The sequence below is a fragment of the Simochromis diagramma genome, unplaced genomic scaffold (genome assembly GCF_900408965.1).
Source record: "Simochromis diagramma unplaced genomic scaffold, fSimDia1.1 OVJJ01000342.1, whole genome shotgun sequence".
NCBI classification, from domain to species: Eukaryota; Metazoa; Chordata; class Actinopteri; order Cichliformes; family Cichlidae; genus Simochromis; species Simochromis diagramma.
This window is the reverse complement of record NW_024386790.1, coordinates 10848-26459: the sequence shown is the minus strand read 5'-3', so window position 1 is coordinate 26459 and position 15612 is coordinate 10848. Positions and strand designations below refer to the sequence as shown.

The window sequence follows — 15612 nt, the reverse complement described above, 5'->3', positions numbered from 1 at the left end:
TGAGTGCTACAGATCACGTTCCCAAACTACAATTAATATAAACGTTTTGAGTACAATGAATTTTCTCATGTTCTCTTTTGCTTTTGTCATTATTTATTAAGTAGCAATATGTAATATGCATGCAGAGTTTCACATATTGGACTCTTCACATCCCATCAGATCTATTAAAGACATGGGAGGAATTTGTTGGTGCTGAGAGTTAAAAAAGGACGTCGGCTCTTGGGTTAGACAGATGAAGAAAAAAAACAAAAAGTGAGTTCATGTTACAGGGCTTCCAGTTTTAAATGAGTATTTTCACCAAATTATTATCGTTAAGCTGCATTTATTTAATGGCACACCTTCTCACATGTGTGAGATAAAACCTAGAATTTAGCAATTCAGAACCTGCTACAAGAATTCTATTTATTATAAATAGTATAATAATAGCATAAATTAATAATATAAATTAAGCTTTTAAACTTTTTCAGCTTTACAGTGTGTTTCTATCTGTCTGTCAATGACTGTCACGGTCTGACAGCCCTCGCTGGTCAGCTTGCCTGTTTCGTCTATGTGTTTGGATGTGTGTGTATCCAGAAGGCTGGTTTCCAAGTGCCATCAGGCTGGGAAGAGTTCCTGCGCTGAAGTCAGCCACACCTGCTGCTCTTCAACCATCACCAGCTGCAGCTGATCATCATCACGGGCAGTTTGCTGCTGTTCTGAGTTTCCGTCAACGCTGGATCGTTGAGTTTAGACTTTGTGTGTGTGTTGCTTGACTAATCTATGCATCTTGTCCTGCCAGGATTTGGGAATGGAGTGATCCATGGGAATGGAGCCACTGTACAGTTTGAGACTTGGAGTTTCACGATTCATGCCACGGACAAATAAAAAAAAATCTCTGTAAAATAAAACTTTTGGGAAAGGATCTTTTCTTTATGTAATGACAGTTGTGACTCATGAGCCAGGTGAAAATGTGAAAGTGCAATGACAGATTTGAAAGTTAAGAAATGTTTTGCTGAAAACAACAACACACGTAAACAATTAGTATGATGTATGAAGAGAGACAATAGCTTTGTTAGAAAAGATAGACGCCATTGTCTCTGAAAACAGTCCGACTGCTACACTAGACTGATGTGTGATAAAGACAAAGTGATGAAAGAGAATGTGAACCAAAACTCCTTCAAAGAACTGATGGGAGCGACTCTTCAGTTTCACAAGATAAGATTTTTTGGACAGAAAAAAAATTCTTATATATCAGTGTTTTGTTTTTTTAAAAAATTAAGAAAAATTGTCATTTCACTGCATTCCAGAGACAGAATTTTTCTATGTCATGTAACAGTACAATCTATGTGAGAATTCAGTGCTGTGCATCTGACAGAACTACTCTAGCTCCCCTTTTCTTCAGCATCTGGACACAGTACAGAGGGTTGGTCCAGGAGTTTGGACTGGAGTGAAACTGCCTCCAGATCAGTGCTGGTGAACCACCAGTGAACATCCACGTACCAACTCCTGTGTCTCTGTCATAGAGGGGAGTGACTGAATGTTTGTCCCAGTATTAAAAAGTCAGCTTGATCACAAATGAATGGCAGGAGCCAATGAGCCAGAAAAGCTGATTGCTCACAGGTGAGGTGAGAGAGCAGCAGAGATAGATTAACATCTCCAGATGTCAAGGAGGTGAACACTAACACAGTTATATGTTTATGTACCGAGGTTGTAACCCATTTTGTCAGTGGATGGTGGTGTTGTACTACTGGGGAACCACTAGAGACATGCACAGCTCAGAAATACATGAGCTCTGACCTGGGAAAGATGCTAACTTTGGTGTCCTCTCTATTTATCTACAGGTACTGAAAAACTTACATTTATATCACTAAAGTAATGTAAGTTAGATAACAACTGTTCTGTCATTTTTGTGATGACTGTGAGACGTTGTTTTGTTTTTTCTTATGTGTTAACAACAGTGCCAAATTATTTTGAGTTATGACCATTATATAAGTTATCCTTTAACTATGAGTGTTTATGTTTAATTTATGTGTATATGAATATGTCAAACTCATTTCAGTTGGCTACACAACCTTTGGAGTTGAAGTATGAAATACCTACCTGTCTCACTTAAGATGGTCCACCTTGCCTGTAGGTCCTCTCTGGAGCACTCAACTCATTTACCCACCTGCCTGCTCACCTTCCTTTTCTCCTGTGAAAACGCAAGCCAGTGGCTTCTCCCTCAGAAAGTACTCTTAGTGCCCCTAAGTAAGTAATCGCATCACCACTCACCAACGGGACTTTCCATGCGTTATCTTTCTGTTTGGACTAACTAACTATACTCTAGCTAGTTAGTTTAGTTAGAGTAACCCAGATCTCCTTAGAATCCTCTTTAACTGCTACTTTTCTTGCTTGTGTAAAATAAAGACTATTAAAAATTATAATTGAATCCACTTGACTCCTGCATTTGAGTCTACCATCATTTATCAGCCTATGTGGCCTGAAACACAGACAGAGAAAAATTGTTTACTTGTGCTTCAAGGCTGTAGATCTATATCAAATGCGCTGCAAGTGACACTGGCAAGCACAACATTCCTCAGGTGGCAGCGCAGAGGGCAGCACTGAAGGGCCAACAACATCCTCTACCCATGTCCACTGGCATCATCCTTCACTCTGGGTAATATTTTAAGGCCCCATCCCTTGCGTCACTTCTGTATCATTAACTATTCAAACAGCGATGTCATAGCCCCACCCCACATATGTAGTAAAACAGCATACTGATGGTCAGCTTTCATACTTCCACAGACAGATTTCACCATTTTTATCGTGGAACGGTCAGGCCCCAGTGGTGGAGAAAGTAATGTACTTGGGAATTTTGGCAATGTTTCTGAAACATTCACAGAAAATCCCGTGAAGATAAAATGTTTTGGTATTGTGGAATTTTGTCCTCTGTTTTGTCTGATATCTAGACACAGGTGAAAAGTGCTCTTAGAGAACCAGCAAAAAGATCTCAAAACTGTTGACTACATTGTAACAAGAGACTTGAGAAGAAAGACGTGGGAGTCCCTTCTAAGTGCAGTGCACTGCAAACAGTTGTAAAGAACTGTTGGATGCACTTGGATCAATGGCAATATTACAGACAAATTGCAAGATCCATAGACAGCTGCTGACCTGACAAACATGCCCAATATGGGAGCCAGAAAGAGTAGAAGACAAAGTTAAATTGCTTCGTATTTGTGCGTGGACTGAAGCACGCGTTTTTGAGTCCTCAAAGATTACACACAAATCACTGCACACATTTTTAAATTTGGCCATTCGATGTCCCACTTGTCGGTCTGGATAGCCCTGACCAACACCCAACGCACAATAATGTCATGAAAGCATATTTTTGGTGATTAGTATCCCATAGCTACTAACTGTTATCCTAAGCTAGTAATTAGCATTAACTAACATCCCGATGCTAGTAACAACCATCCTTTATGTGCCAATCACCAATAATTAGGGTAAACCTTTTCCCAAACTATTAAAACTACCCATATGGAAAAGAAATAGAGAAAACTCATATAAGGCTTAATATGATTTACTCATGAAAGTGGCCACTTTCTCATTACTTTCATATATTGTTTTAGGAAGTATCCAAAACATACAAGTTTCATTTATATAACTTTTCAAGGGATCTTACATCTGTTTTCACTCTTGTATGCTTTTCATACAAGTTTCACACAAGACAGATACAAACCTTAGAAGATTTATATATATCTTTTCCATATGGGTACTGACTGCATTTTTTTTTAATCCTGGACGTCGCCCGGATCAACAAGGTAGGGGTTACATGAATAGGATGAGAGACCTATGGATTCTTCGATATCCAACATCCACAATGACGGCGAAACAACTAGTAGCTCAGTGTTCCAACATTTTTCGTCTGCAGTCTGGAGGTATTATAAAGTTGATGATAACAACATTGCCATAGCAAACTGTGAGATATGTAAACTTGGAAAAGCGACCCACTTCAGTACTGGAAAGAACATGCTAACCAGTTTCCCTCTATGGCTGCAACCCAATATCTCAGTGCCCCCTGTAGCTCTGTGGACAGTGAGAGACTTTAGTGCCGTTGCAAACGTCCTTGATGAGAACAGAAACAGGCTCAAACCTGACAAGGTAGAGATGTTAGTTTTCATTAAGAGAAAACACACATTTCCTTCTGTGAAACTTACTGCTATGATGACAGTAAGAGTTAGGAGTGCAGTTTCTAAAACCACATTACTAGCTTTGCAAACACTGTGGCACTTTTATTTTTTTATTTGTTTACATGCCTGCCGGATATTTTTAGTTGAGGTGCTATTTGTTGTTATATTAGTCTTTTTTTATATTTACTGTTGCACTAAAGTCCATAAGTGAAGAATTTATGTTATTTATTACTTGATTGTTCAAGCTACCTCACAAAAGTGCTTTGTTTGTTAACAGAGTTGTTGAACGTTAAAATAAAGTGAATTAAATAAAAAAATGAGGAATATCCAGGATCTGTTTCTTCGTTCTGCTTCATTCTTTTTTTATGTATTATTGAAGTATCGGATCGGGACTCGGTATCGGTAGATACTCAAAATCAAATGACTCGGACTCGAGGGCAAAAAAACATGATCAGCACATCCCTAATTGACACCTTGCTCGGACACTGAGTGGCAAATAGCAAAGATTGCAGATGAGTGCATTTAATGTTTTTGTCTTGTGTAGCCATTCTAAAGCTAAACAAAGGACAGGCTTTGTGTATAACCGCTGGTATGTAGCATACACATGTAATATAATAGAATTTTACACATCAGCTGAAACAAAACCTTCTTGGATGGTCTCGTCGATTAAGCATAAATCCATTTCATTTGTTAGATAATTGCACTAAAATGCTGTAAAGAGCAAAAAACGCACAAACATTGTCAAGTGAACCAGTTCGCAGACTTCAGAAGGCACTCACAGCAGTTGTTGCTGTCACGATTGAACTTGAGCTAATGCAGTAAAATGAGACACTCCGAGACCTGATGGTAGAGAGATGAACCAGAGCATGACCTTCAATGCAGACTGCAGAGTTCACAAGTTGCTTAGCGGTCACATTAGGGTCAACTTTTGAGATAAGGACGGTGAGGTACGTTGTCCTCCCATCATGGTGAATTGTATGTGTGTATTCTGCCCCTCGTTTGTGGCTTGGTTGGGTTTCTTTGGCTGGCGAATTTCTCAGGTTTCCCAATAGTGGGCAGTATTACCCCTTCAGTTTGTGGCTTCTTCTTTGGTTATTTGGTGTGCACTACACTGCCCTCTTTGGTGATGTGTTGTAAGCAGCAGGCAAAGTTCACGCAGGCAGTGTGAGAAAATGCATGGAGCAGAAAACAAGCTGCACAACTTTAAGCTCAGTTTACATCGTTGGGGAGTTTGTTGAGCCATAATCTGTAAGTAAGCAATGTCTAACTTCATTTTCTGTAAGATTTGTTACTTTCATGTTACTTAAAAGGTTATTTGAACGTATAAGGAAAGATGTTTATGGTGAATGTAAAGCATAAGGAAAGCTATGTTGCTAACTTCTGTTTTGTTTACAAAATATGTTGATACTGATGCTTACGTATTATTTTACTGTATGTTCACAGTCTTACAAATTAAAAGAGGAAAAAACGGTCTTCAGTTAAAGACACAAAGACAAAGCGATGTGTCCTGTCGTTCCTGGAACCATCTCCTCTTATGTTAAGCTCGCTGCATAGGGTGAATAGCCATACATTCACCTGAGGGCAGCAGAGTGTGGATTACATAGATTTATGTTTTATAAGACATTAAACCTGCAGTGTTCCGGTCAGAAACAGCACTGGACCATTTTTGTGTTTGGGCGTTTCGTCCAAGTGAAGCAACGAAAACTCACAACTGCATTTCTTAGCATGACAGGACAGGATGATCACACTGACGTGTTTAAGACGGGAAATTCACACACTTTAACTTTCAAAGAAATTGTGATGCATTAGTACAAACTAATAATTATTATAATTATAACAAATTAAATCAATTTCAGTGAAAGGTTTATGTGATATAAGCAGACAGGCGATGCAGGATGAATTATTCAGATTTATTTATTAATTAACTGATACATTTAGATTGTCCAATTACTGTTGCTGCTAATTCCCTGATTAATATATTTCTTTAGATTTGTCCAATTTTTTGTTTAAATTGATTCATGAATAATTAATTGATCACTGATCAATTAATTATTGATCAGTGTAGCAATACAGGTTGCTACTATGCACCTGTATTTATAACTCAGGTTCATAGTAGCAACTCTTTTTAACCCAGCACAAGCTCTCTAAGAAGACGAGGAAAAACTCCTCAAAAACTTGAGAAGAAACCTCGGGAAAGGCAATTCAAAGAGAGATCCCCTTTCCACGGATTGCTGGGGGTGGGTGGGGTATTTTCCATTTATGGACAGAAACCATGTATGGAAAAGACAATACATGGAAGTTCCACTTCGATCTCATGGTTTTTGTGGGGTGCCTCTACAGGGGCAGGACTGTAAAAATGACATAATTGTTAAAAACGTACACAGATATGTGACATGGCTTCAGAATTTGACCAAATACTTCTCTGTTAGAGCTTATGCTCTGTAAGCCTGTTGTGCTTGGAGTCGATAAGTCATGTGAACCAGGGATGATTTCGAAGTTCCTCTAGGGTGAGGCGGTCTTCATTGTTGGCTGCCAGGCAACCTAACAGAAAACTCTCGCAGTCTGTTTGGAAATATAATAGAGGGTGGGGTTCATGTTTGTCATACAAAAATCGATATGTGCATTACCGATACAGATAACACATTAAACAGAATTTTCTGTTTTGTAACGCAAATCATGACAGGTTAAAGAATTAACATCTGGCTTACTTTCTGAAATATCGGTACGCTTCGAATACATGTTCTTGGAAGAGGTGATGTTGTGTAACAGCCTATCCATCACTCTGCCCAGCTGCAAAACTGTGATGCAATCGGCTTTGGTGGCGTTAAACAGCAAGTTTAGAGCCGGTGATTTTCTCCCTAAAATCCAAAGAGAAATTATTAATGGTAAGAAATGAATGTGGACACAAGGCGTGTGGGCAGGCAAGAACATGTAAACAATGAGGCTGATGACCTACCATTTCTTCGAGTGACTGCTTCTGGTGTAAAAAAGACTCCACAGCCAAAATCAATGTATTTGACACGCGGATGTGCTAAACGTTCAGCTGAGTTTTCAATTATAATATTGTCTGTCTTAATGTCTTGATGGAAAACACCCTTGGAGTGCATTTCAGTGGCTGCATCTACCAACTGTCTCATTATGGCCTGACAGACAAACGAAAGATACGTTAAAACCATAAGATCTAAATTATTCATAAAAGACAAATATTTTATTCTTGCTACTCACTGACCTTAATGTCGCTCTCACAAATCCTTTCTCTTCTGTTTGACAGGTAAACGTCCAAGTCTATGTTGTTTTTGCCCCCTTCAAAGACCATAATAAGTTCTTTTTCTAAGTCATACCACTCGAGTAAAACTGGGGTCACATTGCTGCTTGTAGCCTCTGGTCCTGCCCCCACTTTTATCAGCAATGCCACCTCCAGAGGAATCTTGGTCATTCTACCATTAAGAAGCTTTAGAAACAGAACATCCGGGTCAGTTGTCAAACATTAGGCTGTTTGAGGTACATGCTGCCCGAAAAGCAACCGAAAAAGACAAACATCTCATACCATTGGCTGGCAGTAGAGCGACTTCTGAGGAACATGTTTTATTACCACCTGCATTAAAGAGAAAATGTGTTTGAGAAAAAGCACGTAGAGAACAGGATGAACTACAAGAAAAGATGCGTAAAGTGCACACATAAGAAGCCATACTGGGAAATTGTCTTCTCTACGTTTTCCAAAGAACACTTGCCCATACTGTCCTTCACCCAGCATATCCTGCTCGTCATAGTTTTCTTCAAAGTCCTCTACAGAGAGACAAAACAAATACGGGGTTGTGATTAGTTGCATGTAGGAAAGCTGACATCGTCTCATTTTACACATTCGTACAGGCTCTGTTGGAAACTTTCTAGTGATTACCAGATGGATGCCAGCTAAATTCTGAGAGCTTGGGAAAGAGGCTCTCGTTTAAGGTGTGATTTGAACTTTTTCTTACCTGTAGTGTGACCGTTGTATGTGCTAGGTAAAGGATCATCTGTCTCATAGATGGAGTTGTTAGACTCCTCCTGTGAGCTTGATGTCCTCCTCTTTTTATTGTGTGGTTCTTTTGTTCCATCGCTGCTCTTTTGTTTGCTGCTCTTCTTTCTGAAAGCAGCTGCATAAACAAAAATCAATTAGACCTCTGAACTCCACACAGGCCTACAGATGATCAGAAACTATAAAACAAAAAATAATCTCTGTGAATGTCTCACTTACACTTCTCAAAGAAAACATGGCTGGGGCCTGGGGTTGGACTTTTGCTGTCCTTTCTTGTTTTGGAAGCTTTTTCCAATCTCTCTGTGGAACCATCTCTTCTTTTGGAGCTCTTGATTCGCCCATCTGACGTCCTGTCCTCTATCCTGAAGGACCAGGGCTCAGTGTGGCGTTCTGCAGTTTGTAAAAAAAATTGTTACTGCTGAATCAAAGCACCTGAAGTAAAAGCCTGTAATTTAAGATGAATTGACAGGTAAAGGAGACTTCACTCACCTAGATATTTACTTACACCCACAGCACGTGGCGTAGCAAAGGTCGGCCAAGATTTTGACGACATATCGGAAACTGGTTCAAAATTGTACTCCCTGGACTAAACTCACTTTTAACTATTTAATTTTGTATGTAGTTGGAACTTTGAAAGGTCCCTTTTTAAAACTGTTCTGATGACATCACGGAACTTAACATTCTAATATATGCAAACTGTCTCTGCATGGCTACACAACATCAAATTAAATCACAACAAAGGAGTAACAAGCAGGAGCAGTCTTACTTAGTTTGTCAGCATACAGAAGTGAAGTGAGCTGTTCTGTTCATTTAGAAAAATTAACGCCTGCTTTATTAAAAGAAAACCAATAACTATAAAAAATAAAAGAATGCAGGAATAGAGACAAAGTCCAGATGTCCAAGTTTTGCAATGGGACATGAAAGCAGCTCAGGGAAGTTGACAGTGAGAAATTTGTCTCAAAAGCCCACCATGCTATCTGTGTGTATGAGGTGAAGCACATACATGTAAGGTTCTGTAAACCAGCGAGAGAGATGTTACGTGACGTTTTAGACATTTCTACGCACAGAAAGGTTTTTGAACGAGAAGATTATCCAATTCGTGGAGCTGAGCTTAATAAATAGTGATTATTTATGCACAATTTATTTAGGTTTGGATATACGCATTTGTAAAATTGTTATACATGTGGTTAAATTGCTTCGTATTTGTGCGTGGACTGAAGCACGCGTTTTTGAGTCCTCAAAGATTACACACAAATCACTGCACACATTTTTAAATTTGGCCATTCGATGTCCCACTTGTCGGTCTGGATAGCCCTGACCAACACCCAACGCACAATAATGTCATGAAAGCATATTTTTGGTGATTAGTATCCCATAGCTACTAACTGTTATCCTAAGCTAGTAATTAGCATTAACTAACATCCCGATGCTAGTAACAATCATCCTTTATGTGCCAATCACCAATAATTAGGGTAAACCTTTTTCCCAAACTATTAAAACTACCCATATGGAAAAGAAATAGAGAAAACTCATATAAGGCTTAATATGATTTACTCATGAAAGTGGCCACTTTCTCATTACTTTCATATATTGTTTTAGGAAGTATCCAAAACATACAAGTTTCATTTATATAACTTTTCAAGGGATCTTACATCTGTTTTCACTCTTGTATGCTTTTCATACAAGTTTCACACAAGACAGATACAAACCTTAGAAGATTTATATATATCTTTTCCATATGGGTACTGACTGCATTTTTTTTTAATCCTGGACGTCACCCGGATCAACAAGGTAGGGGTTACATGAATAGGATGAGAGACCTATGGATTCTTCGATATCCAACATCCACAATGACGGCGAAACAACTAGTAGCTCAGTGTTCCAACATTTTTCGTCTGCAGTCTGGAGGTATTATAAAGTTGATGATAACAACATTGCCATAGCAAACTGTGGATATGTAAACTTGGAAAAGCGACCCACTTCAGTACTGGAAAGAACATGCTAACCAGTTTCCCTCTATGGCTGCAACCCAATATCTCAGTGCCCCCTGTAGCTCTGTGGACAGTGAGAGACTTTAGTGCCGTTGCAAACGTCCTTGATGAGAACAGAAACAGGCTCAAACCTGACAAGGTAGAGATGTTAGTTTTCATTAAGAGAAAACACACATTTCCTTCTGTGAAACTTACTGCTATGATGACAGTAAGAGTTAGGAGTGCAGTTTCTAAAACCACATTACTAGCTTTGCAAACACTGTGGCACTTTTATTTTTTTATTTGTTTACATGCCTGCCGGATATTTTTAGTTGAGGTGCTATTTGTTGTTATATTACTCTTTTTTTATATTTACTGTTGCACTAAAGTCCATAAGTGAAGAATTTATGTTATTTATTACTTGATTGTTCAAGCTACCTCACAAAAGTGCTTTGTTTGTTAACAGAGTTGTTGAACGTTAAAATAAAGTGAATTAAATTAAAAAATGAGGAACATCCAGGATCTGTTTCTTCGTTCTGCTTCATTCTTTTTTTATGTATTATTGAAGTATCGGATCGGGACTTGGTATCGGTAGATACTCAAAATCAAATGACTCGGACTCGAGGGCAAAAAAACATGATCAGCACATCCCTAATTGACACCTTGCTCGGACACTGAGTGGCAAATAGCAAAGATTGCAGATGAGTGCATTTAATGTTTTTGTCTTGTGTAGCCATTCTAAAGCTAAACAAAGGACAGGCTTTGTGTATAACCGCTGGTATGTAGCATACACATGTAATATAATAGAATTTTACACATCAGCTGAAACAAAACCTTCTTGGATGGTCTCGTCGATTAAGCATAAATCCATTTCATTTGTTAGATAATTGCACTAAAATGCTGTAAAGGGCAAAAAACGCACAAACATTGTCAAGTGAACCAGTTCGCAGACTTCAGAAGGCACTCACATCAGTTGTTGCTGTCACGATTGAACTTGAGCTAATGCAGTAAAATGAGACACTCCGAGACCTGATGGTAGAGAGATGAACCAGAGCATGACCTTCAATGCAGACTGCAGAGTTCACAAGTTGCTTAGCGGTCACATTAGGGTCAACTTTTGAGATAAGGACGGTGAGGTACGTTGTCCTCCCATCATGGTGAATTGTATGTGTGGATTACATAGATTTATGTTTTATAAGACATTAAACCTGCAGTGTTCCGGTCAGAAACAGCACTGGACCATTTTTGTGTTTGGGCGTTTCATCCAAGTGAAGCAACAAAAACTCACAACTGCATTTCTTAGCATGACAGGACAGTACAGAGGGTTGGTCCAGGAGTTTGGACTGGAGTGAAACTGCCTCCAGATCAGTGCTGGTGAACCACCAGTGAACATCCACGCACCAACTCCTGTGTCTCTGTCATAGAGGGGAGTGACTGAATGTTTGTTCCAGTATTAAAAAGTCAGCTTGATCACAAATGAATGGCAGGAGCCAATGAGCCAGAAAAGCTGATTGCTCACAGGTGAGGTGAGAGAGCAGCAGAGATAGATTAACATCTCCAGATGTCAAGGAGGTGAACACTAACACCGTTATATGTTTATGTACCGAGGTTGTAACCCATTTTGTCAGTGGATGGTGGTGTTGTACTACTGGGGAACCACTAGAGACATGCACAGCTCAGAAATACATGAGCTCTGACCTGGGAAAGATGCTAACTTTGGTGTCCTCTCTATTTATCTACAGGTACTGAAAAACTTACATTTATATCACTAAAGTAATGTAAGTTAGATAACAACTGTTCTGTCATTTTTGTGATGACTTTGAGACGTTGTTTTGTTTTTTCTTATGTGTTAACAACAGTGCCAAATTATTTTGAGTTATGACCATTATATAAGTTATCCTTTAACTATGAGTGTTTTTGTTTAATTTATGTGTATATGAATATGTCAAACTCATTTCAGTTGGCTACACAACCTTTGGAGTTGAAGTATGAAATACCTACCTGTCTCACTTAAGATGGTCCACCTTGCCTATAGGTCCTCTCTGGAGCACTCAACTCATTTACCCACCTGCCTGCTCACCTTCCTTTTCTCCTGTGAAAACGCAAGCCAGTGGCTTCTCCCTCAGAAAGTACTCTTAGTGCCCCTAAGTAAGTAATCGCATCACCACTCACCAACGGGACTTTCCATGCGTTATCTTTCTGTTTGGACTAACTAACTATACTCTAGCTAGTTAGTTTAGTTAGAGTAACCCAGATCTCCTTAGAATGCTCTTTAACTGCTACTTTTCTTGCTTGTGTAAAATAAAGACTATTAAAAATTATAATTGAATCCACTTGACTCCTGCATTTGAGTCTACCATCATTTATCAGCCTATGTGGCCTGAAACACAGACAGAGAAAAATTGTTTACTTGTGCTTCAAGGCTGTAGATCTATATCAAATGCGCTGCAAGTGACACTGGCAAGTACAATATTTCTCAGGTGGCAGTGCAGAGGGCAGCACTGAAGGGCCAACAACATCCTCTACCCATGTCCACTGGCATCATCCTTCACTCTGGGTAATATTTTAGGGCCCCATCCCTTGCGTCACTTCTGTATCATTAACTCTTCAAACAGCGACGTCTTATCCCCACCCCACACATGTAGTAAAACAGCATATTGATGGTCAGTTTTCATACTTCCACAGACTGATTTCACCATTTTTATCGTGGAAGGGTCAAGCCCCAGTGGTGGAGAAAGTAATGTACTTGGCAATTTTGGCAATGTTTCTGAAAAATTCTCAGAAAACCCCGTGAAGATCAAATGTTTTGGTATTGTGAAATTTTGTCCTCTATTTTGTCTGATATCTACACAGAGGTGAAAAGTGTTCTTCCAAAACCAGCAAAAAGACCTCGCAACTGGTGACTACATTGTAACAAGAGACTTGAGAAGAAAGACGTGGGAGTCTAAACAGTGGGCAGGTCCCTTCTAAGTGCAGTGCACTGCAAACAGTTGTGAAGAACTGTTGGATCCACTTGGATCAATGGCAATATTACAGACAAATTGCAAGATCCACAGACAGCTGCTGACCTGACAAACAAGCCCAATATGAGAGCCAGAAAGATTAGAAGACAAAGTTAAGCATTCTACTCCAACAGAAGTACAACAAGCCACACCAAATGGTGTGCCAAGCCACCTACAGGCAGAGGTGAGATCTTTAATTCCCACTACTACTTGATATCCTGGTTATAAGGAGTGCTGATTGGAGTTACACTGCACTGCACTGCGCAGTGATGCTGGACTAAGATGGTCACAGCTCGAGAGAATTTATAGTTTGAGTTTAAGCTCTTGATATAGAAAGACTTCTAGTAAACATGTCCCATATGAACCTAAGCCTGACTGCATTTATGCCAAAGCCATAACAGTGTACCTGTAAGTGTGTGTTTATGACAGGGTGAGGAATAGAGCTGCTATTTCTTTACATCAGGTCTTTTTGCTGGTGTTGGAAGAGCCCCTTTCACCTGGCTGGTGAGAGGGAGAGGGACCTTATTTTATTCTATTTATTGTTTTAATTTACGTTATCTACGTCTTTGCGTTACGTAGATAAGTTAAATTTTTGTGGTCAGTCCAAACAACAAAAGGCTGCTCAGTGCCCTCCAACAGATGTCGCCACTCCTCCAAGGCGAGTTTCACTGCTAGCAGCTCTCTGTCTCCCACATCATAATTTCTTTTGGCCGGGGTAAGTCGGCGCGAGAAGTATGCACAAGGTTGTAGTTTTAAGGAGGGGCCTGCTGTCTGTGACAAAACCTCCCCTACCCCGATATCTGAGGCATCTACTGCAACAATGAATTGTTTGTTTGGATCAATCTGGATTAGGATAGGTGCTGTAGCGAAAAGGTGTTTGAGTTTTTTGAAGGCGGCGTCTGCTTCAGGTGACCACGTAAAAGGGCACTTTGTGGAGGCAAGCCGTGTTAGGGGAAAAGCAACCTGACTGTAATTCCAAACAAAGCGTCTGTAAAAGTTCGAACCCCAAGAAGCTCTGCAGTTGTTTGCGCGTAGTGGGTTCTGGCCATTCTGTTGCTGCTTTGACCTTAGCGGGGTCAGTCTTCACCTGCCCTCCTGCCAACACATATCCCAGGAATGTGACCGTTTGTGAGTGGAATTCACACTTCTCAGCTTTGACAAATAGTTTGTTTTCCAGAAGCCGCTGAAGTACGGCACGAACATGGGCATGGTGCTCCTCAAGATTCTTGGAAAAGATTAGGATATCATCAAGGTAAACAAACACAAATCTGTCTATGAAGTCCCTGAGGACGTCGTTTACCAGAGCCTGAAACACTGCAGGTGCATTTGTAAGGCCAAAAGGCATAACTAGATATTCGAAGTGTCCAAGATGTGTGTTAAATGCCGTCTTCCACTCATCCCCCTCTCTAATGCGAACTAGATAATATGCGTTTCGAAGGTCCAATTTAGTGAAAACTGTTGCTTCCTGTAGTATGTCAAAAGCAGAGGTAATGAGTGGCAGTGGAAATTTGTTCTTTACTGTGATGTCATTTAGACCGCGGAAATCTATGCATGTGTAACAGATGGCTTTCAGCTTTGTCCACTTTCACCTTCAAATTAATCTACAGAGCAGGAAAGCAGAACTCGGATGCTGATGGTTTGTCTCGCCGACCTCATGGTGAACTGTCTGATGATCCTCTGTCACAGAAAGAACGTGAGCGAATCTAGAGATTTGCATGGCAACATCTCAATGAACCAGATCATGTCTCTATTGACCAGCATACCATCAAAGCAGTTAGTGACCGTCATCTGGTGTACAGTTCAAGCACTGATCCTGATCTTGCTCTGGTGTTATCCATGTCTGTCAATGTCAACAGTCTGCCTGACAGTTTCACGGACGACATCCAGTTCACCTCCATGGTACTCCCCCAAATCTCAACAGCTGACCTTGCAGCCAAACAACGCCTTGACCCTGTCATTTGGCAGGTCATAGCTCAGGTTGAGCGAGGAGAGTCACCACCGCCATTCCTGAGGGAAGAACTTCCCGATCTACCTCTATTACTGCGAGAAGTAAATAAACTGGAGCTCCATAACACCCTTCTCGTCAGGAAGAGACAAGTGGGAAGTGACTTCACATAAGAGCTAGTGCTACCCGAGGAATATCGACCAGTTGTACTACAACACCTACATGATCAAATGGGTCACATGGGAATTGACAGAACGCTGGACTTGGTCCGTTCCCGGTTTTATTGGCCTAAGATGACTAGTGATGTGGTCAATAAAATAAGACACTGGGAAAGATGCGTGAGACGCAAATCTCCATCTGAACGAGCCGCACCTCTGGTCAATATCAAAACCTCTCATCCCATGGAACTGGTGTGTATGGATTTTCTCTTTGTGGAACCAGATCGTGGAGTCAAAGACATACTTGTCATAACTGACCATTTCACAAAATATGCCATTGCTGTGCCAACACCAAACCAGAAAGCCAAATGTTT

The 15612-nt window shown here is 40.2% G+C and overlaps 1 protein-coding gene across 1 annotated transcript; it reads right to left on the bottom strand.

Moving 5' to 3' along the window:
• Positions 1–6470: 6470 nt before the first annotated feature.
• Positions 6471–7485, bottom strand: LOC120728574 (serine/threonine-protein kinase pim-2-like). Its single transcript, XM_040023594.1, has 4 exons — positions 7378–7485; positions 7105–7291; positions 6857–7006; positions 6471–6710 (listed from the first exon to the last, which is right to left on the bottom strand). Exons 1-4 carry the CDS (start codon positions 7462–7464, stop codon positions 6619–6621), a joined length of 516 nt encoding a protein of 171 aa, XP_039879528.1. The 5' UTR covers positions 7465–7485; the 3' UTR covers positions 6471–6618.
• Between the last annotated feature and the right edge of the window lie 8127 nt (positions 7486–15612).